Source organism: Phycodurus eques, chromosome 7 (genome assembly GCF_024500275.1).
Source record: "Phycodurus eques isolate BA_2022a chromosome 7, UOR_Pequ_1.1, whole genome shotgun sequence".
Lineage (NCBI taxonomy): Eukaryota > Metazoa > Chordata > Actinopteri > Syngnathiformes > Syngnathidae > Phycodurus > Phycodurus eques.
In genome coordinates this window covers 20422478-20444250 of record NC_084531.1, presented here as the reverse complement: position 1 = coordinate 20444250, position 21773 = coordinate 20422478, and the positions used below count along the sequence as shown (strand labels likewise).

The following is a 21773-nucleotide window of genomic DNA, read 5'->3' as shown; positions in this document are numbered from 1 at the left end:
TTAGCATATGCAATTTTCACAGCTCTGTAGATATGGATAGAGAATTGCCAATAACTACCCTGTGAACCAAGTCTCTTCTCATCTCAACCCCCCCCCCCACACACAAGCACGTACATGCACGCACACACGAGTGCAGTTGAATGCTGCTCGAATGGAATTCACAAATTAGTGTCATCTGATGGAAATGTGCTAATTGCTGTTGTTAAGATGCTGCAATAATTAAGTTATGAGGGCATACTGCTACAAGTGCACACACATACATTCATACACATTCACTGAGGAGCCGAAGCCAACCTCTGCTCTCCAGTTTGGTGGAAATAGGAGGCTTGATTTAATTACTCATTTTAGTATCCATCTGAGTGTAATTTGCAACAGTTGACATTATTTTTGTTTTTTACTATTGTCGATAAAAGAGAGGTGTTTAAAAATACATTAAAATATCCACGAGTGACTGTAAATAATTACATATTAATATAGTCTACCATTTTGATCTGGTAAAGTGCAAAGCAAATTTCGCTCATAGCGTGGCGACAAGTATGAGCACACTTGGTACTGTACGTGCATGTTGCAGCAATGTAGAGGACTGATAATCCATTGAAAGATGCTAAACATACTGAGCATGCATACTTTGCGCAAAAGTTAATAACACTGTTGAAATGACGCCACACACTCAAGTGCGGTTTTGGCCATTTTGGATTACAAAATACTCGAAGCAAACTAAAGAAAGACCCCCACCCCATCTGTTGCTTTTGTAAGAGGTCATCTTCTTACTTGAGTGAATTTAATTATTTGTTTATCCTTGTAAACACCATATTAAGTTTTAATACTAAAAGGTGACACCACTGAACTGTCAGCCCTTATAGTACAAATCCCCTTTTCCTCAATTTACCATCGTTACTATTGTGGCTTTTCCAGAAATGACTTTCTTCAGGCTTCCGATTGGTCAAAATGTACCCAAAGTTTGGGGTTATACCGTCCCCTGTTGCTTTGGCATGTTTTTGACAGTGTACCAATGTGTTTTTATTTGGACAGAGCCACTGGAACAGAGATTTGTTAAAAAAAACTAGTCAAGCTGTATTGCCCGACTATTTCAATACAAGATTTCCTTTTATTTTTCCATAGTTGTGCTCATCATAATGCTTCTCCACACCCCAAAGGAGTGACCTGCATAGCAATGTGCCGTTTAATGGCACTGGGCTTCAACAGAGATTACTGGATTGCTAACCTCATCAAAGACATAAACAACGCCATGACTCTTTAACCTGGGAGACCCAACTCTCCCTTTCAGCAATTTTTGTGCTAAGAGTGTGTGTTTGTATGTGTTCAGCAAAGTGCTGTACATTAGTGTGAAATTAATACTTTCTCCGCATGCTCTGATCTTAGGTTGCTCCCTGTATGACATAAACCTGCAACTCACATCTTCTGGGATGCCACAAAACACCCCACTTTAATGCTGTAATATGAATACGACTTTTGCCGAATAAACTATATTAGAAGTAAATTAGATTAGTAGTGCATCAAGGATCTTTGGAAGAAAAGCTTGTTCATTGTTGGTCATTTTATCAAGAAAGCATCTTCCCAGAGGTGGACAAAAATACCCTCTGTGCACCTCTGGAAAGATGCTATACTGAATCTTTAATTGATAGTAAAGACAGTTCTGTTTCTTTGTTTGGATTTGGCTAAAGAATTAAAATCCCATGCCAAAAAGCATTTAAATGTTCTCACTCAGCAGCTACAGTAATCCCATTACTGTCGTGAAGCAAATCTGAGCCAATCTGAGTACCAGTACAAAACTGATGCGGTGGAGGGGCGGTCTCATCATTTATTTAGATTGACATCCCTCACATGCTCGCTTGTTTATTAAATATGAATCGTTCATAGCAGTTGGACATTTTTTGCATGGATTACAATGCAGCAATAATTTATGATCAATGAGAGCCCATTTCCAATATAAAGAAGTGCACTTGTCACAATAGTTTCCACTCTAAATTATGTCTGCATTGTGTGTGTGGTCAGGTCAGCGCCAGCCAGATTGTATGTGGTTTTATATGGTTACCCCCTCCACGATTTACATACGCTTATAACAAAGCTGAATAGCAATGTTTTTTCAATTTATAACGTGCCACACAATTCAAAATATACATTGGAACATTTTCTTCATTTCATTGCTGTGTCATCAATCCCAAACAAATCATGCGAGTAACTTGCAGTTGCAACACCGAATGGGACAAACCAAAAGTAGCAACAACCTCTCAAGATTTCATCTGGAGTTTCCTCAATGGCCAAGAAACATTTGCCTTTTGTCTCATTTTATTTTAGCCTTCAGTAGTTTGACAGGTCATCAACGAAGTTTCATTCCTTACATTAGTCTTGCACTGAGATACATTAAGTGCATTGGCATCTGTATTTTAATTATCCATCCATCCATTTTCTGAGCCGCTTCTCCTCACTAGGGTCGCGGGCGCGCTGGAGCCTATCCCAGCTATCATCGGGCCGGAGGCGGGGTACACCCTGAACTGGTTGCCAGCCAATCTCAGGGCACATAGAAACAAACAACCATTCACACTCACATTCACACCTACGGGCAACTTAGAGTCGTCAATTAACCTAGCATGCATGTTTTTGAGATGTGGGAGGAAACCGGAGTGCCCGGAGAAAACCCACGCAGGCACGGGGAGAACATGCAAACTCCACACAGGCGGGACCGGGGATTGAGCCACGCTCCCCAGAACTGTGAGGCCGACGCTCTAACCAGTCGTTTACCGTGCCGCCATTTTAATTATATGTAGGCTTTTGAGGAATCTTTATAAAAACATAACAAGAGAAAATATGTTATTTTGAATAAGTGTAAGTAGTAAGAGAGAAACATAATAATTTAATTTGTAATTTCTATAACATGAAGCTCCAGTCTTAGATTTATTAATTTTTCAATTTTCTCCACAACAATTGAGGCTGTCAGTGTTGTTTTAACACTTTAGTTTAACTTTAAATAATGAATGTATTTACATGTTCTTAGTGCTCTTTAATATTGTATCAAACTGTGGTGTGTGTTGATTGTTGTGTGTTGCCATTGGAGGGGTAGTAAGAGCAAGAAGTATTCTGTTGTGCTTCGCGCTGTTAATTCCGAGGGGCTTCGAATGCACATTGTGGGGAAAACGTAATGTACATAGTTCACTGTGCTCCTCTATCTTTTGATTGTTTATATTAATTTCATTCTCCTTTAGTTTGAAAGTGAATTTCCCCTTCAAAAAAATTTTTTTTTTAATTATTTTTTTAATTCTCACCCGATTTTTGGCGCACCTTTAAGGCCACGGCACCCTTAGCATTTGCTAACCCTGCCCTATGAGGGGGCCGGCCCTGGGAGTTTACAATATTTTACTACTTATCTGCAATTTAAACTTTATTTTACAGATTGCAGCAAGAATATGCAATGCTTTGATTTGAAACTAACATCTTCAGACAATTCTTAATAGAGACAATAGTGTCTGTCATTGGCCATTCCTGATAATGTTACTGTTAATAGTTATTTCCAAACATCAATGAACACTAAAATGATCAATGTTTATTTGAAGACACTTTACTATACAGTAAACTTGTTGTTAAGTTTTAAGCTCTTACATTCATTAGCTTGGTTTCTTTAACTTGTGACGGCACATCTTTGCAAATACTCTTTTTTGCTGCCAATTAACATTTACCACAGTGGTGTAAATTATTCCTTATTCTTTACTGTAGGGGCACCCCGGAAGCAAATAATAATAATTAAAAAAAAGTAGGCTATTCCTTCTTTGGTCTTTAATGATCTGATGATTTGTGGTAGCTTTAAAAGCAAAAATGTTGAAAGGAATTGGAAAACTGAACAATCAGACTTATGAAATAGATTTTCTATATGCCACAAGTCATTGTACTGAGCAGAGGAAGTCTTGAAATACATATTTCAAAACACAGGAATCTTGTACAACTGATCTTGCCTTTTAAATGTTGTATTGGTTGAAAATTACGGTGTTTTTATTTGTCAACATATGGATATATTTTATATACTGGACACTCATAGCTGAGTGGATAGAAATAACTATTGACTATGAATAGTATCTACCGAGTGTATGAAAAGGAAGGTGTTTATGTGGGCATCTGCAGGGTTGCAGCGTTCTGAGAAAGCAAAGCACTAATTTAGCATTCACCACACACACACAGCTGGAGAGAACATGCAGGAGGCAGGAGAGGAAGTCGAATGAGCCAAACAGGAACACAGAGGTTTTTGAGGGTAAATAAGACACAGAGGCTCTCTTCGCATTCTGGAATTAATGCCAAAACACTCGCTTAAAACCAAGGACTCCTTTTTCAATGGGGCGTCAATGGTGGCTCTGTCATTCTCTTGCATTGCTCAAATCTATTCACACAGCAGGTGCGTGCAGAGAAGGACACTTTTACAGGTGCAGGAGGTTTTTGGAATTGAGTTTTAATAACAGTTTGAAATTGATTATGTTTTATTCAATTTGAACTTTTAAACTCAATGATGTATTATGCCTCAAGGCAAATCTATTCAGTACAGTGTTATTATTCCATCTCATGCTAAATTCATTTCATTGATTCATATCATGATTTTTGATCAGTATATTAAAACGAGAGTTATGCTCCTTGAGCTCTTTTTTTTCCCAAAACAATATTTTCCTTAGGGAATAATGAAAATCTAATTCAAAATATACGGAGTCAAACTATCACCATGATATAAAGATTCTAAACTGTACAGGGGTTCTTTGTTTTGTGATGTTGCGCACATACAACATTTGGAGGTCAACAACACACATGAACGAGTGTGCGCAGTGGTGTCAGGATACTTACTGTTTTTATTTGATTGTTTTATATTTATGGCCATGAATTTTTTTTTTTTAATACTAATATCTACTGTAATTATGATTATTATACGTTAGTTTAGATTCGGCCAAATTTGGGTTATGTCGCCCCCGTAGGAACAGAACTCTCTCGTCTAAAAATAAAAGGGCACGTTTTGAGGTTGCAAAGAGGCATGTGGGAGAGTCCCAGAATGTGTGAAGAAAAATGTGCTGGGCATGTTTTACAACAGCAGTCACTGGCAAACTGGTCCGAGTCGAGGGAAAGATGGTCGGTGCTAGATATAGCCATATGCTGGAGGAGAACCTGTACCTGTCAGTAAACCTTTAAAGGTTGTTTGGTGTATCATAGTAATAGTACTATTTCAGTTTCTCCGCATGTAGCCACACTCCAAAGGAGTTTGGCAGTGGAGGGTTCAGTCCTGCGATCTGACCTCAATCAGCTCAGATTAAAGCTACGTTCCAAATGTCCGGCCCCCTGTGCCCTCCTTCAAGAGGCACCGTGACACCAATACCAGCAGACATAAATTAGTCTGTGAACAAATCACTCACTTCTCCACAGAAGTCGAGGCAGGCTTGAATAATTTCTAATGCCCAACTCTCCACTCTCTGTACGTGGCTCTGCTGATTTTATGCAAAAAAAGATTCCATTCCAGTTCAACTGAATGACTACTAAATCTGATTTTAAGGTGAAAACATTTGTCAAGGTGATTCATTTTTCTCAGCAAATGGGCCTGGACTCGACAGATACCTTTTTCTTATTATTATTTTAATGGCTTGCCACAAAGAGCAGCTTTCTTTGCAGTGTGAATCGAAGAGTGAACAGAGCACTTCCAGTCCTAGTCTATTGCTTTAAACGAAACACAAGACACCTTTGAAGATTAGCGTCCAAACAAAAACCTGCTCTTGGATTTAGGGTCCGCACAATACTGCATTTAGTGCAGCAAGGCTTCAAAAACAGAAGCCCCTAAGATAAAACACTTTTTAGTTGGTTAATCATTCTCTCCATCAATATCATACAAACACACAGCTATATCAACCTACCTATTTTTGACATCTACTTTTTAGATGTCAAAAATTTAATTTCTTTTTCTTTTTTATTTATCATTATTTGTCTTGTAGCTCCAGATAACTGGATAGATCCAGGATTATGTTTTGCACTTTTTTTGTTTCCAACATTCATCCTTAATTAATCTGTTAGTTTTAATGTAGATAAATTGACAAGTCAAATAATAATAACTAAAATATGAATAAAATAATTCTTAACTTGACAAAGGTGTACTGCAAGGCAAGGGTTTTTAAATGTGCCTCATTCATTTTGTTAACTGTTACGCAAGTGTAAAAATAATTTATAGCTTACCTTTGATAACAATTAATGACACACATGGTGACACTGTAGTCATACCGCTTTGAATAAAGCAACACAATCTAAAGAAAAAGCAAAACATGCAGAGTTGATCCTTTGAGTAGGTACTGTTATGCATGGTAGTTAGTGGTTGTAACTTTTATATTTTGTATTTTCTATTTCACCCAAAATGTAGATCAAATATCAAACTGTACGACCTCAAGAGAATTGGATTGTATTTTTCTGAGAGGGAGCATCTCATATTAGTTTCTGTCAATGGCAAAGTGGTGATGATTAGATAAAGTGTCAGCTTCCTGTCGTAATAATAACAACAGTGACCTGATTTATTTTGGTTCATGTGGGTGTTAATGATTGCCTTAATTATTATGTAGCAGGTTTGATGCTTTTTTACATGAGTGCACGACAAAGTAACACTGTGTATCACATGATGAAGTAGTAGCGTGAGGAAGAATTAGTGATGCAAGCTGTCGACAAAATCCATTTGAAGCCAATATGTCTTATTTTGAAGCCCCCCCTGACCCCTTTCATTCTGTCATAACACAATAAACTTAAAAACACCGCAGTTGCATGAAAGTGCTTGTGGAGAAAATTGTGGTGGCTCGTATAGCGGCTGCGGTGAAATACAATTTTGTCTCGCTCAAGATGGATTCCACTGTGAGATTTCAGAGGACCAGCACAGAATCAAAATGGAGAATCCGGGAGGGAGGAGAGAAAAGAGGGAGAGAAGCAGCGTGGAGTGGACAGCTTCTGAATTGGCACTTCTGTTTTCTTGTGACCGCTACATAACAGTTGACAAGAGAAAAATTGGTCAGATTTCTATGCCTTTTAGCCCTTTTAATAACTGACTTATAAAATGTGGTAGATTTTGTTCTGCTAATTTCAATGAAATATACACGCAGCCAGCAGGCTTCAAATTTGTTATTTTGCTGTCTTTTTTGCATGTGCCCCTCCCCTCCTTCTTCTGCCCTGAGAAGATGTCCTCCCACTATTGTCAAGCACGCTCACATGCACACATGGCTGCCAGCACCTAAACACACACACTTGCACATGGTCACACCCTGCCGACCTCCCCTATGCCTTCATAAATTTCACTTGCTCCTCGGATATTCCACAGCATGTAAACCAGTAAAAGCCCTTCAGGACATCAAATCCGAGGGATCTGTTGTCTATTCTATCTAGGTCAACGCTTACAATAGCTTTGCCATTCCTTCGCCTCTGCCACTTTGCTCTTTATTCCTCCCTTGTTTGCTTACCCCACAAGGTCTCTTTTCTTTTGCAAGTATAATCATCAAAAATGTAAGCATATTAAACATGCTTTGCGTTTCTTCTGAACAAATGAGTCTCCAGTGGAATATTTAAGAACAACTTAAACCGTTTGATATAATTACTGTGGATTCGAATGCTTCTTATTAACATTTTTTACCTAATTGCTTTGGACTTTGTTGTTGTTAACGTGCCCATGTTGCATATGAAAAGCAGAGCACAGCTGCTGTTTAGTGTGTGGTAGTTTAATGTGTCATGTATCAGGGATGACATTATGTGACCTTAGGGAGGTGGCATCTAATTTATGAAGCCACGCAGAGCTCCGTGCAGCGGCTTGCACATGCATTTTTCATGTAAGCTTGAAGCACCTATCTGGAAGGCCATTTTGTCCGAAAAGCACGACTATAAATATGAAAACAGCACTAGTTTTCAATGCAAATAAAGTACTGTTCCTGCATTCTGAAGGCAGTCTAGCTACAGTATCCACATACTACTCGTTAGTACTGTATACATACACGTCTACACTTTTTTTTTCTATCGACAAAAATCACAAGAACACTCACTGCTCCCTTTGCTCGACAAAATCGAATCACCCCATTCGTATGTTTTTTTCGCACCCGCAAAGCCTCAGTTTATTCTACTTTTGTGTAAATCACCCTCACTGCCTTCAGCCACTAAGCGCAATCAAAACAACTCACTCAGTGGAAAATAATCTACAGCTGGAAACCTTGCATACTTCACAATCACAATGAATGTGCTTGTAGGGGAAGTATAACAAGAATCAAATACATTCATAATATCTTGTTCTTATTTTAGCCAGTATATCTTTAGGACAAAGATCTGATCATTTATTTAGTTATTAAAAAAACAGCAGTTAATTAATTGCTTCCTCCCCCTCTGGTTACATTGAGGCTCATGATTTTGCTTTTACTAAGTATAGTGCATGGGGAAAAACAACATCCACTGACAGGAATTACAGTCTTACAGTCTTTGTCTGCTTTTGTGTACATTTTCCACAGTACATTTTCTCAGTCACTTTGGTACATTTCTCAAATGGGCTTCGACATTTTCAAAACAGTAAGTATTTCTCAAAACATTTTGTATAAATGGCAAAATACCATGGCTCACGGCCAAAAGCCAGTCTCTTGCTCAAAATCCTTTGTTCATCCCTCTAAAAGAAATGAATCAATGAACATTTCAGTGCCATCAGAATGATAAGTCCTTGTGGCGTTGTGTACGGATAAGAAATTACTTAGTCCAGTTACTTAGTCATGTTCTCACATGTGTATTCTGAAGGGTTTTTCCAGTGGAAAAACTGCAGCTAAATTTTTTTTATTACAATTATTTTAAATTGTAAGTTAAACATGAATTAATGTGGAAGGTGTTTCCAAGAGACTGGATAAGATTCACATTTAAGCCTTCACTGTTTGCGCTGTAATTTGTTGACAGACCGTGTCAGTGCAAAAAGGAAAAAAAAAAAAAAAAAAAAAAAAAACAACTAAAGTAGGAATGTGAACACAGAATAGTCAGGGGAAACTGTACATGTAGTGCTGTAGGAATTACAGCGCAGTTTTCCTTTGTAGAATTTGTGGCTTTTTTTGGCCACAAATTCTTATCCACATCACAACGAACAGCTTCTCTTGCAATGATTTTAGAAAACTGGTTCACACGTTTCCCTTTGTTAGAGAAAGTCAAGATTCACCCGGGATAAAAAGTCTGACGGGAAGTCTAATGGAAATGTATAGAAATATGCTCGACGTATGACAACTTATTCAACCATTTTGCATATAAAGACTTCTGCGATGAACTAATGTCAAAATGTTGTCGGGGTGAGACTATTCAATTGAGTACACCATCGAACATTGACATAAGCAATTGATGATTAATGTAATGTATGAATGATTGATTGATTAATGTAGGAAAAAGCAGAGAATTGTACATAATCATTTGTATGACTGTAGCAAAGCATTTGCAACTTGTTCAAAGAAATGAGAAACTGCTTTTTGGTTGTGCAAAAGTGACACCTTGATGTGAAAATGGAATAAGTAGTTTTTAGAATTTTAATTCTGATATGAGAAATGTACCAAAGTGACTGGGAAAAACTGTAATCAGTAATTTACAGTGTGAGTTTTCAGACTGAGCTGCACATTATGCCGTGCTTACCGCCAATCAAATTGCACACAGAGTTCCTATGAATGTCACATCGCTAGTGTTGCATCCATGTTTTAAACTGGCTGACTTCATGTTGCTCGTTGGACATTTTATTGTAGTAGTAGTAGTAGTTTTTATTTGAGGTGTCAAACCTGACTAGTGTTTCCACTCTTTCTGTGCGTGTGTGTCTGTGTGTGTGCGTGCATATGTGTGTGTGTGTGTTGCAGGACAAAGATATCTCATCACACCTACAGGAGCCTTGTACATTCTGGACGTCTTGCCTGAAGATGGGCTGAATAACTACCGCTGCACCACGCGTCACCGCTATACTGGGGAGACTCGGCAGAGCAACAGTGCCCGTCTCATTGTGTCAGGTCAATATTAGGTCACAATATCGACGTATATATTTATTGTATATCACAATGAATCAATATCTGCCCATATCATTAGTATGTCTCTGACACGGCTAGACCGGAAGTACGGACTGCTGAAAACATTGCGATCAATAACCAAGGTTGTCATTTCCAAGTTGTGTATGATTTAGATTACATTCAAAAACAACATAACGTGTTACTTCCTAGTTCCAGGTGATCTCAACTTTGACTTGAGCTACCATGTGCATCATCTCCTTGCTTTGACAAAAAGAAATATACCCCAAATATTCAAATAATATGAATGTTTAGACAGATGGACGAACTTGACTTAGTGTTGACCAGATTTGTACATTCCCTATTCTTCAGCCGTTCTTCCTCCCATGTAGCCCCCCTACCACCAAGTCCCGAGCAAGTCAGCTTGTAGTTTTGGTGTAATCCCGCAAACCGATAAGGCGACAAAGCAAGGCGTGTAAAAAACAAGTGTCCTTGGCTTAATATGCAAGATTTGTGTGTGCTACAAGTGAAGCTTAAACGCAATATTACTGTAGTGCTGCTCTCTTTATGATAATAAATTTGGTTTGATGACTTCGAAAGGCACCAATACTGTACATAGTGCTTTCTTGGAGTGGCAGTGGGGAGAAAATTATACACACTTTCTCTTCCTCACCGAACAAAATATACACTTCTAAGCACTGAATCAATATTGGCCTCTACTCTTAAGTGCCTAGGGACACTCACCACTAATTAACGCTAACACTAAACTCTCCTCCTTCCAGACCCCACCAATGCTGAACCAGACATCTTAGACGGCTTTGACCACCGGGACGTGATGATTGATCATCGGGTGGAGCTGCCCTGCAAGGCGTCTGGCTACCCGTTCCCCAAGTACCGCTGGCTCAAGGACAACAGCCCACTGGAGTCGGACAGTCGCTTCCGCCAGACCATCACGGGCTTACTGATCGAGAGCACGCAGTCTAGTGACTCTGGGACATACGTCTGTGAAGTTTGGAACAGCTATGGCAACGCCGAGGTCATGGGGCACCTCCATGTCAGACGTAAGTCTTTTTCATGCTTCAAAAGTTGTATTGAACAAAAATGTTTGTTTAGCTCAGCGAGGTAAGGCGGGTTGAGACCATTAACAGATCTGAAGACAAATAAAAAAAATCTTGAAATGAAATCAAACATGCACAGGCCGCCAGAGGAGGATTTATGTGCTGCCCCTGATGTGCTCCAGTTAAGAGGCAAGCAGCAGCATTTCTGACCACCGTATTCTTATCATTAATAACACTTCGTGTCACAGTAAGCCTATGGTTTGAATGTTTTCCTCACAGAGGTTCTGGGTTCAAATCTCGGCAAAGAAGTTATAGAAAATAAATGACTGCGTAATCATATTGATGAGATGATATTTATAACACTCAGAGTATACAATAATACATAATTAATATTTTTTTTATAATCATACGTACATTCTATTTTTTTTAGATATTTTACTATACTATTATTAATTTATTTATATTCATTATTTAAAATGAATTACAAATATTGTATTGTAAAGAGTAATATAAAAATGCATTCATACAAATTAAGGCCTCCTCTGTAATAAACGCAGTCCTCTCTACAGTTTATTAAATAAACACCCACGCCCATTAGGCATGAGGAAATATTATTTCGCTAAAATACGGTATTTGTAATATACACAGCAGAGTGAACATTGAGTCTTCCTTCAGGGATTATAATCAGAATCATCATCTTTATTTGCCAAGTATGTCCAAAACACACAAGGAATTTGTCTCCGGTAGTTGGAGCCGCTCTAGTACAACAGACAGTCAATTTACAGAACACTTTGGAGACGTAAAGACATTGACAAAAAACAAGTGTGCAAAAAGATGCAGAGTCCTCTAGCACTTAGAGCAGTTCGAATGACTAATATTGCAATAGTCCGGTGCAATGACCATTGTGCAAAGGGCGCTGAGACTTCAAGGAGTGTATGCGGTTTAAAGTGACGAGTAGTGCGATCATCTGGGACAATGTTGGTTGTGCAAATGTTACAGATACTCCTCAATCAGTGTGCAAATGGAGCAGATGCTACTCTGGCATGAGTGGCCAGTATATGCAAATAGTGCAGCATGGCGAGACAACTACAGTGAGTGCACGAGTAATACATAATTGGCCCCACAGAAATGTGACAACGAACTCAAGTCAAAAAATTGCCAGCTTATTGTAATGGAATTATAGGTTAGGTGTTTAAGAAGTTGATCGCAAGAGGGAAGAAGCTGTTGGAATGTCTACTAGTTCTAGTTTGCGTTGATCGGTAGCGCCTACCTGAAGGAAGGAGCTGGAAGAGCTGGTGACCGGGGTGCAGACGGTCCGAGAGGATTTTGCACGCCCTTGTCTTAGTTCTGGCAGCGTGCAAGTCCTCAATGGTGGGTAATTAGCATATTTAAATATTTTGTGTCCTCAGAGCCCTTGAAGGCCATGGTCAGCCCTCGGAAGGTGAAAGGCAGCGTGGGCAGCAAGGTGTCTCTGTCCTGCAGCGTCAGTGGCGCTGACGAGTACGAGCTGTCGTGGTACCGCAATGGAGAGATCATCTACCCCGGCAACAACGTCCGTTTCACCGGTCTCAACCGGGAAAATCTCATCATGGAAGGAATGTCAAAGAGTGATGGCGGGGCCTATCAGTGCTTCGCCACGAAGGGCAAAATGTCCGCTCAGGACTTTGTGCAAGTCATCCTTGAAGGTAACAGTCCAATAAGCATGTGTACATGCACACACGTTACCCTTCACAGAATCTGATTCAGGTCTAAGCAATCAATGCAAGGTTTACATTTCAATGGAATCCTGCTGTGACTCTGCTAAAGCTCACCATTAGTATGATTATCTCAGACTCCACAAATACACACAAAAGCACGTGCATAATTTGGAGGTTACCTCGGCAGTGTTGCTCAGGCAACTGTGTCCTGTGACCAGAGGTGACATTTACTCATTTAACATTTTACATAAATTGGAATTGTCAGAGTACTTTAAATGCACCGTACTTTTTACTTTTACTTGAGTATTTATGTGAAGAAGGATCTCTACTTTTACTCCGTTACAATGATCGACTTGCCGTTCGCTACTTTGATTTATTCATTCTTGCGTGTGCGCGTCTATTTTTAGACTCCATCTTCGACTTCCGCATAGGGCGCCCGTTGCGCCAATCAAATGGCATCACTAGTGCCATTTGACTCCAATTCACCAATCAGACGACACAAGGCAGTCACATGACCATGCACATAGCCTTCGCGAGCCAATCAAAATGACTTATTTTGGGTGAAAATGTTTTTTTTATTTTACACTCAAAAAACAGCAGCTTTATCATGCAGCTCTTAAATTGTGACTGGCCAAACTTGGATATTTCAGCCCACTTCTAACTTGAGAAAACACCTTGCGGTACGTTGGAGATGTTTCTATTGTTGTTTTGGCAGTGGATATGGCCAAATTAGCCCTATCCCTATCATGTCGCACACGCGCACACAATCAATAAGTCTGTTCAGCAAACAGCTTCTTCATGAAGTCTTTATAATAATGAATAAAACAAATAATGTTTATGTAGGGCCCAATGTATGTGTTATTGGTTTTTGGTCAGTTAAAAATTTAAATGAGTTGAGTTGAGTTTGGTATGCAAGAGATGTAAAGCCTTGACCTCAACCCCACCAAACACTTTCTAGATGAATAGAGTGAAAAGTCCCAGACACAGTCCAAAATCTCATCTTCCATGAAGAGTGGAAGTTGTTGGATCAGTCAAGTGGGGAGCAACAGGTTCTTTTCCTCATGTAGCTGTAATGACTGTGTCACATTACTATTGCTATTAATAATTTACATCAATCAATCAATGTCTCGCTCTCTGTATTAGTTAATCGAGCTATCAACAGGAACCTGAAGTCAAAAGTTGTCAGAGAATGTTTTCAAACATTCAGCAATTGTAATTCTAAGCAATTTTAAAGACTATCCAATTCAATATGACCGAGAAGGCAGGGATTAGAACGAATATTTTCTGTCAGCGCTTGGTGGTTTTCATTGAATGGCATCACACCAACGTGGCACAGTTCAGAGATAGGCTACTGTAGTTTTGTCTAATTTTAACTGCAGAGTGAAATCCATAATAAAAATAAAGACAGTACCCATTATTTGCTCAGTTTTAAATATTACTGCGTTATAAAATAATAATACAGTAAATAGAATAACTGTTGAACCTTTTCTACCAGCGAGAGTAACAGGTGGGGATTTTTTCCATCCACCCAGTGAATATGATTATACACTGGTGATTGAGCCCTAGCCTGCCTCCATGTTTTATTCATCACAGCATATCCATTTCGCATTGTCACCCTCCGCAGATGGCACGCCAAAGATCCTCTCCTCCTTCAGCGAAAAGGTGGTGAACCCCAACGAGCCCGTCTTCCTGGTGTGCAACGTCAAGGGCACGCCGCCGCCCCGGTGCATGTGGTCGCTGGACGACGACCCCGTCATCAAAGACAGCCACCATCACCTGGGACACTACGAGACCCACGAGGGCCACGTGGTCAGCCAGCTCAACGTGACGCACACGCAGGTGCAGGACGGCGGCGTGTACCGGTGCACGTGCAGCAACTCGGCTGGCCTTGTGTACCACCAGGCTCGAATAAACGTAAGAGGTGCTTGTCAAATCAGCTCCTCCAAGAACAACTATACACATACCTGTCTGTCTTTCTGTATATCTGTCTGTCTGCCTGAATGCTGCACACGTCCGCTGAATGCTGTGCGAAAAATGTGAATTTAGTTAGTTAGTTTGTTTTGGGTTTTTTTGTCTGTATCTGAACAAAGTTATTTGTTTAAGTTGTAAATATTTCTCCCCTCGACGTAATTTTTAAATTGGTACTTTTTATCATGCTTTTCCTGCACTCTCGTACCTTCAGGTCAAATATAATATATAATAAACATAATCTGGATATTGGTTTCCAAAATGGGCGAGTTAGTAAATAGCCAGAGGATGTTCCTTCTCTTTGCATGAACGTATCTTTGGTGTGCTTTTGCGTGTGTTTACAAGGGGGGACAATTCTACAGTTTAAGATCAGATACTGCACTTTATGTGACACGGAATGTATCATTGTTCTGTGGCTGAGAAGAAGAAGCAGAGTTAGAATAATCATTATTACATTATTATTTCAATTCTCCCCTCAGATGTGAAACACTTTAATCAGCTTGTCATTCAGCTGCCTTCTGCTAAGTTAAACATTTTACAAGCAAAGTAAAACAAACCCCAATAATTCTACATGTTGGCTTGAACCACCATGTCTGTTATTTGTTTTACTAGCACTTAATATTGTGTTGTTTAATATCCAGCAAATAAAAAAATAACTGTTTTGTGTGCACATCACTGCAGCAAGCGTCACAGCTTCTGCAACCAAAGACCATGAGTAATAAATGTCCTCGTAAGGAGTTCTTTCTGAACCACTATCATTCTCAGGCCGTGCCAGCATCCGTTTGATGAAAAACGTCACCGCCATCGCGGGACGGGATGCCTTCATTCACTGCCGTGTGATCGGCTATCCTTACTATTCCATCAAGTGGTACAAAAACTCTGCATTGTTGCCATTCAACCATCGACAGCGAGCCTTCGAAAACAACGGCACGCTGAGGCTCACAAATGTGCAGCAGGGAGATGCCGGAGAGTATAACTGCAAAGTGATGGTCCAACCCAACAAGATGGACTCCCAAAGTGTCCACCTCCGTGTAAGAGGTTAGTGAATTTTCCTGACATGTCTAACGTCCATCTATCTATTATTTATTCATACAATTTGTCCTCATTAGGGTCACAGGTAACTGGAGCCTATCCAATCTGACTTTGGGCAAGATACTAAGTCACCCGTGTATTGCAGGGCATTAAGACAAACAACCATTCACATTTATAGACAAAAGAGAGTTTTCAATTTGCATGAGAAAAATGTTTTGGGGATCCCTGTGTCCTAAACTGAAACAGTTGCAAAGTAAAAAAATTGTTCGTTCTTTTATTTTTATTTTTTTATTTTTTTTACCGAGACCAACATGTTCTCCTTCATTTCCAAAGTGGATCACAAAAAAAGGCCAAAGCAGACAGGTAAACAAATCAGCTCATGCAGGAAGGCAAGCGGCTGTTTAAATAGATTTCATATTCATCTCAGACTAATAATGAGTCTACCTGCTACTCCTCAGTTCGTCAGGCTAGCTAATGAAGACTGTATCTGTGCTAATGATATCACAGAGCTGATCTCCGTCGAGATCGTACAAGCTGTAATTGGAAACATGAAGGAGGGCTTCCCCATTATGCTCCATTTCCTTCCGTCTGATCAGTACACGAGGATGCCACCGCCACATTACACTTTGTCATGAAGCAAGGGGAACAGAGGGGGAGAGAGAAGAGTGAGAACGCAAGCTCGGGCCATGATACAAAACAACGCTTCCCAGCGGTGCCCTGCTGAGCGAATGCATTTGTTAATTTCAGCCCGCTCGTGCTTAAAATACGCAGAGGTCTTTGGGGATCCTGGGAGTCCATTATCTCCACTTTGTTGAAAATTAAATAAGCAGTTAAAGTGCTGCTTATTTTCACAGTTATATGATCTCACTGGACACTCAGCCACAGATGACTTGTGCGATGGCAGACGGTTTCCAAGGGACAAGTTTAATCCATTTTATTGCATTGCGCTGTTTTGAACTTTCTACCCTACCTTTCATATGCTATTCTCGTCATTGTTCACCAGTGTACTAACCACCCACATAGGACTGTGGGATACATTAATAATAGTCCAGATTGTTGCTCCTTAATCACTGTAATCATTCAAATAAGCTGGCCATTTGGCCACATATGTTATGAAGGCGTATTGTACAGGTCGGGTAATATATAGATGATTGGTAGATGATTGTCAGAAATAGGGGTACAATATGAGTCCGTTTCCACCTCCAAAGTAGAAATGTATAGCACATGGCTAAAAAGACTCCAACATAACTGTTTGTACGCCCCAAAGGGGTACAGGAATGTTTTCAAGAACTGTAATGGATATGAATTTAGGTCCAGAAGTATTTGGACCTACAGTGTTTGTATGATTTTATTTATTTATTTTTTATTTTATTTTTTTGGGTAGCATCATTATCCATCTGTACTTTGAAATATCAGTGAGCTGTTCCATTAGCAACCAAACATGCCCATGTCATAAACCGGCCTCCACCATGTTGACACAGTGTGGTATGCTTTTGGATTATTTTTGCTTTTCCTTTGCTGCCCCATACGTTTCTCTCCTCAGCCTTCCAATACCCCTTGGTCTCATTAGTCTGGAATATGATTCCAGACTTTTTTTAAAAATGTTATCTGGAATTTTACCACTGGTGTGCACCTTGTTGTAAAACCTCTTTATTTACATTCATGAAGGAGTCTCTTGATTGTAGATTTAGATGTCGTCAATGGCATCTCTACCTTCTCCAGGACATTCTTCACTTAATGTCTGTTCACATCTCAAGCTCATAAATTGAAGGTACACTATCTTGATTGTTTTATTTCAAATCTATTGTGATGATTTGTAAAGGCAAAAGCATACAAAGTTTGTCCATGTCCATATACTTCTGAGGCAAGTTTAAAGGCTGGTCCTCTGAGCTCTTAGGGCATTGAATTGATCGCAATTGGACTGTTCTGGTTGTCTTACAAGCCTCTCATCCGAGCAGGCTTCTTCAGGATGAGAGGCGAACGTCTTCTATGACAACCGGAAAAGTCCAGTTGCGATCGATTCAATGCCCTGAGAATGAAATGACTTTGAATATTAATATTGAATAATAATATTTAATATTCACAGGCATGTGCCTTCGAGTGTACCATAAGCTTCAGCCTTGTAACATTGCTGCTCTCTTTTAAGACCCTGTAGGTTGGTATGTAATAGGTAGTTAGGTAGGTGGGTCAAATGCAACAATCCAAAGTTCCTTGACATCATCTTTGGCATGTTTTTGTGTGTTCTTGTGGCAAAAGACACAATGTTCCAGCTTGAGAATTAAATGCAATTATCGCAGAATTCTTTGCTTTTCACATTCTTTATGTTCCACTGATGACCGACCTTTTCCAGTGTCGCCGATAGATAATTATAGGTTGTCATTGAATTTGAAAAAGATAAATGTTCCCTGACAGCTGAAATTATATCTAAATTTAGATTCTCTTCCATTTTGTGTCCCCTCACCCCCCTCTTTTCCACTTTTCTGTCTTCAGTCCCTCCCTACATTCAGCCCTTTGAGTTCCAGCGATTCACCATCGGTCAGCGTGTCTTCATCCCCTGTGTGGTCATGTCGGGTGACCGGCCTCTGGACATCACATGGCAGAAAGATGGACGACCTATCCCGACAAGCCTGGGAGTGACCGTAGATAACATCGACTTCACCAGCTCACTGAGAATCTCCAACCTGACACCTGACCACAATGGCAACTATACGTGTATCGCCCGCAATGAGGCGGCCGCTGCGGAGCACCAGAGTCAGCTCATTGTTCGAGGTGAGGCCAATGGCAACTTTCTCGGTGGGGCAGTGCACCAGATGCTATTGTGTTATTCTAAACTGTAGCAGCAGTATATTTTGTAATTATTAATACACAGCAGAGATTCGATTCTTGTGCATAAATATTACTCGAATGTCCCTGTGGTTCAAATCCCGGCCTCACCTGTGTGGCGTTTGCATGTTCTCCCTGTGCCTGTGTGGGTTTTCTCCGGGCACTCCGGTTTCCTCCCACATCCCAAAAACATGCATGGTAGGTTGATTGAAAGACTCTAAATTGCCCGTAGGTGTGAATATGAGCTTGTTTGTTTCTGTGCCCTGCGATTGCCTGGCGACCAGTTCAGGGTCTACCCCGCCTCTCGCCCGAAGATAGCTGGGATAGGCTCCAGCATGCCCGCGACCCTTGTGGGGATAAGCGGTATAGAAAATGGATGGATGGATTATTAAATATAAACACACTAGCATTAGCTTACGCTGTTACTGTGCTTTAGCACTAGCTCCAGCCGTTTTATGCGACACAGTCCCCATTTCACTGCCCTACTCAAGCATGTCTCCAATACAATTAATCACATTGCCATGACCAGCAACCACATGCTGAGAAATAAATACAGCAGACCTTCATTTTCCTCCCTAGTTATTGTTTCGCATGCACTGACTGATGTGTTCAATGCGCTGCGGTTTTCCCTGTTTCAAGTAGAAAACTGCCACGAACTGTGATGAGTAGAGGTGAGGCCAGTACTGTGCAGTAGAAAAGTTGTTAGCCTGTATCTAACTTTCTATTCCTACCTGCTTGGTATCCACAGGCTTAATACCATCAGCCCTTGGTTTACTGTTCAAACACCTCAGTGGCCATGATAGACATGAAATATTTTTATGGGCCTGTGGGGAAGTTCTGATTGAGCCCTGGGAATTTTGGCAACAAATGATCACGCACACTTTTGACTTGACTGGGAAGAAAAATCTGAGAAATTCTGTTGATCTACTGTATGTTAATGAGTCAGCTAAATAGCTAAGAATTTACAACACTTGTTTAGACGTTTTAACAATGCATAATGTAGTTTATTTGTTGTCTGTGTGATTTAGAGCATTGCTCTTCAACGAGAAATTATAATTATAAAATGAAAAACCACATCAGGCATTGTATGAAAGTACAGTAGTTTTCCTGATCTAAACCATTGGTGCCTCCACTATAGTAATGAGTAATAACTTGTATTAAAGAAATAAATATAATATTTTTTTAATTTTATTTTGCCCGCAATTGAAAATGAACCATCTCATTTATATGAACTGTTCTGCACAGTTCCTCCTCAGTTTGTGGTTCAGCCCGAGGATCAAGACGGGATCTACGGGAAAACTGTCACTCTCAACTGCTCTGCCGAAGGATACCCACCACCCACCATTGTATGGGAGCACTCCAAAGGTACAATACATGCCATAAAAGTGTACCCTCACCTCAGATGCTTCTCACTAAACACAAATGAGTTTTTGGTTTGGATTTGTTTTTGTTGTGTTCAGTTTTTTTTTTTTTTTTTTTACAGATGAGTAGGTTTGGTTGAGTTTAGCTAAGTGGTGCACATGGGTGCCTACACTTACACACATTGAGGGCTTGCGGCATACTGATGCATGCACAGGCGCACACATCCAACTGTTCAGCCAACATGGTCTTTTAAGGCGTCACCCTGAATCCTAAAAGCGTTATCACTGAGAAAGACCTCATTACAGAAAACCAGACAACATATACGGATGCAGAAGTATAAGGCAGCCGTGCGTACAGGCAGGAAGGCAGCAGGTGAGTTCAGCCACTTGAGCAGAGCACATGAAGAGGGGCCCCATGTGTTTGCTACCTCATCCATATAACCAGGGATGAAAGCTTCACCAACAGAAAGAAAACAACCAATGGGGATTCATGCAAGTGTGCAGGTGTGTGTGTGAGTGCGTGAGCTCAAGCCGATGAGTAAAAGAATGAAATGTCTATTTTTCAACCTTTGATGGGATTTGTGTGCGTGTGTGTGTGTGTGTGTGTGTGTGTGTGCGTGCGTGCGTGCGTGCGTGCGTGTGTGTGTGTGTGTGTGTGTGTGTGTGTGTGTGTGTGTGTGTGTGTGTGTGAGAAAGCGAGAGACAGGCAGGCCTCATGTCTGATTAACACCATCTGACCGTTCCTGCTTGGTATCTAAGATTTCGGGCTTTTGTCACAGATTTTCAAAGGACATTACATTAGTCAGAGTAATGGGAAATTCTAGGCATTACACAATCAAGTTTTTAGTCAAGTCCGTTTGCCAGTTTTAGATGTCATGTGGCCTCTTCCCCTGTGATCATAAATCCATGTTAAACTCAAGTGAAATATTAAAACACTTTCAGGCTGAAACTGAAGCTGTCATTCCGTTTAGTAAAAATAAAAATGAGACAATCGGGAGGGAACATACAATGTTGTAATTTAATATGGCCTTGAAGAAAAAAGCATCACTATTATGGAACCACCCCCAGAAAAAAAAGGTCATTAATTTCTGAAAATAGCTGACCCACGTGGGGATTGACCAATAGCATCGATTTGTGTAAAAAATATGAAATTGATCAAATTTGGACTTAGAAGGCTTCCACCCAACAGTGACGATGTACAGTACGCCAGAATCATATTTCAACAGTATTAGTGGACATTTAATGAATCTATCCAGGGTCAAACTGTTGCCATCATAAAGCCTTTTTAAATTTAGTGGAACATTTTACTTAATAAAAAATGTTATACAAGAGTACAAATAAATTACCCACTGTTAATCGTGAAAATAATACATTTTGTAAATGTAAAAACAGTAAATTCTGTACCAACTTTGACAGATGGTTTGATGAACATCGAGTGGAAGATTTTTTTTTTTGAGTCACTAAACACGGCTAACTTTGCAATGTCCATTCAGTTCTTTGTTTATTATTATTATTATTATTATTATTATTTACTTATTGTCGACTTTCTATTATATGATATCTTCACATTTTCCCTGAAGTGTCATGATATACGTTGTGGGAGGGCATATCGTCATGCGCGATGGCCTTTCAAACTCTGGGTTTTTGTGTGACATTTGACATTACAAACTCCCAGTAGCCCAACTTCAATTGTATTGTCTAATTTCTTTCATGTCAAAATGCAGTTTGTTCAGGGAATGGCTGTCTGGCTCCCTTTTTTCAGCAACCCTAGTAGCAAAGAGCCAGATAAATGTGTGTGGGGAAATATGCAAGTGTAAGTACAGGTCAGCTGCTATGAGC

General features: G+C 40.0%; 1 protein-coding gene across 5 annotated transcripts in view; it reads left to right on the top strand.

The window, feature by feature from the left end:
- Positions 1 to 21773, top strand: part of dscamb (Down syndrome cell adhesion molecule b) — a 127037-nt gene that overhangs the window by 68150 nt on the left and 37114 nt on the right. For 4 of the 5 annotated variants that reach the window (XM_061682193.1, XM_061682191.1, XM_061682192.1 and 1 more), the window contains exons 4-10: positions 9855 to 10001; positions 10778 to 11056; positions 12463 to 12738; positions 14375 to 14671; positions 15484 to 15756; positions 18241 to 18519; positions 19819 to 19938. In XM_061682193.1, coding sequence (XP_061538177.1) covers positions 9855 to 10001; positions 10778 to 11056; positions 12463 to 12738; positions 14375 to 14671; positions 15484 to 15756; positions 18241 to 18519; positions 19819 to 19938 — 1671 coding nt within the window. Of the gene's footprint in view, positions 1 to 9854; positions 10002 to 10777; positions 11057 to 12462; positions 12739 to 14374; positions 14672 to 15483; positions 15757 to 18240; positions 18520 to 19818; positions 19939 to 21773 lie in introns of those variants that run through there. The other variant, XM_061682194.1, reaches the window with a different exon arrangement.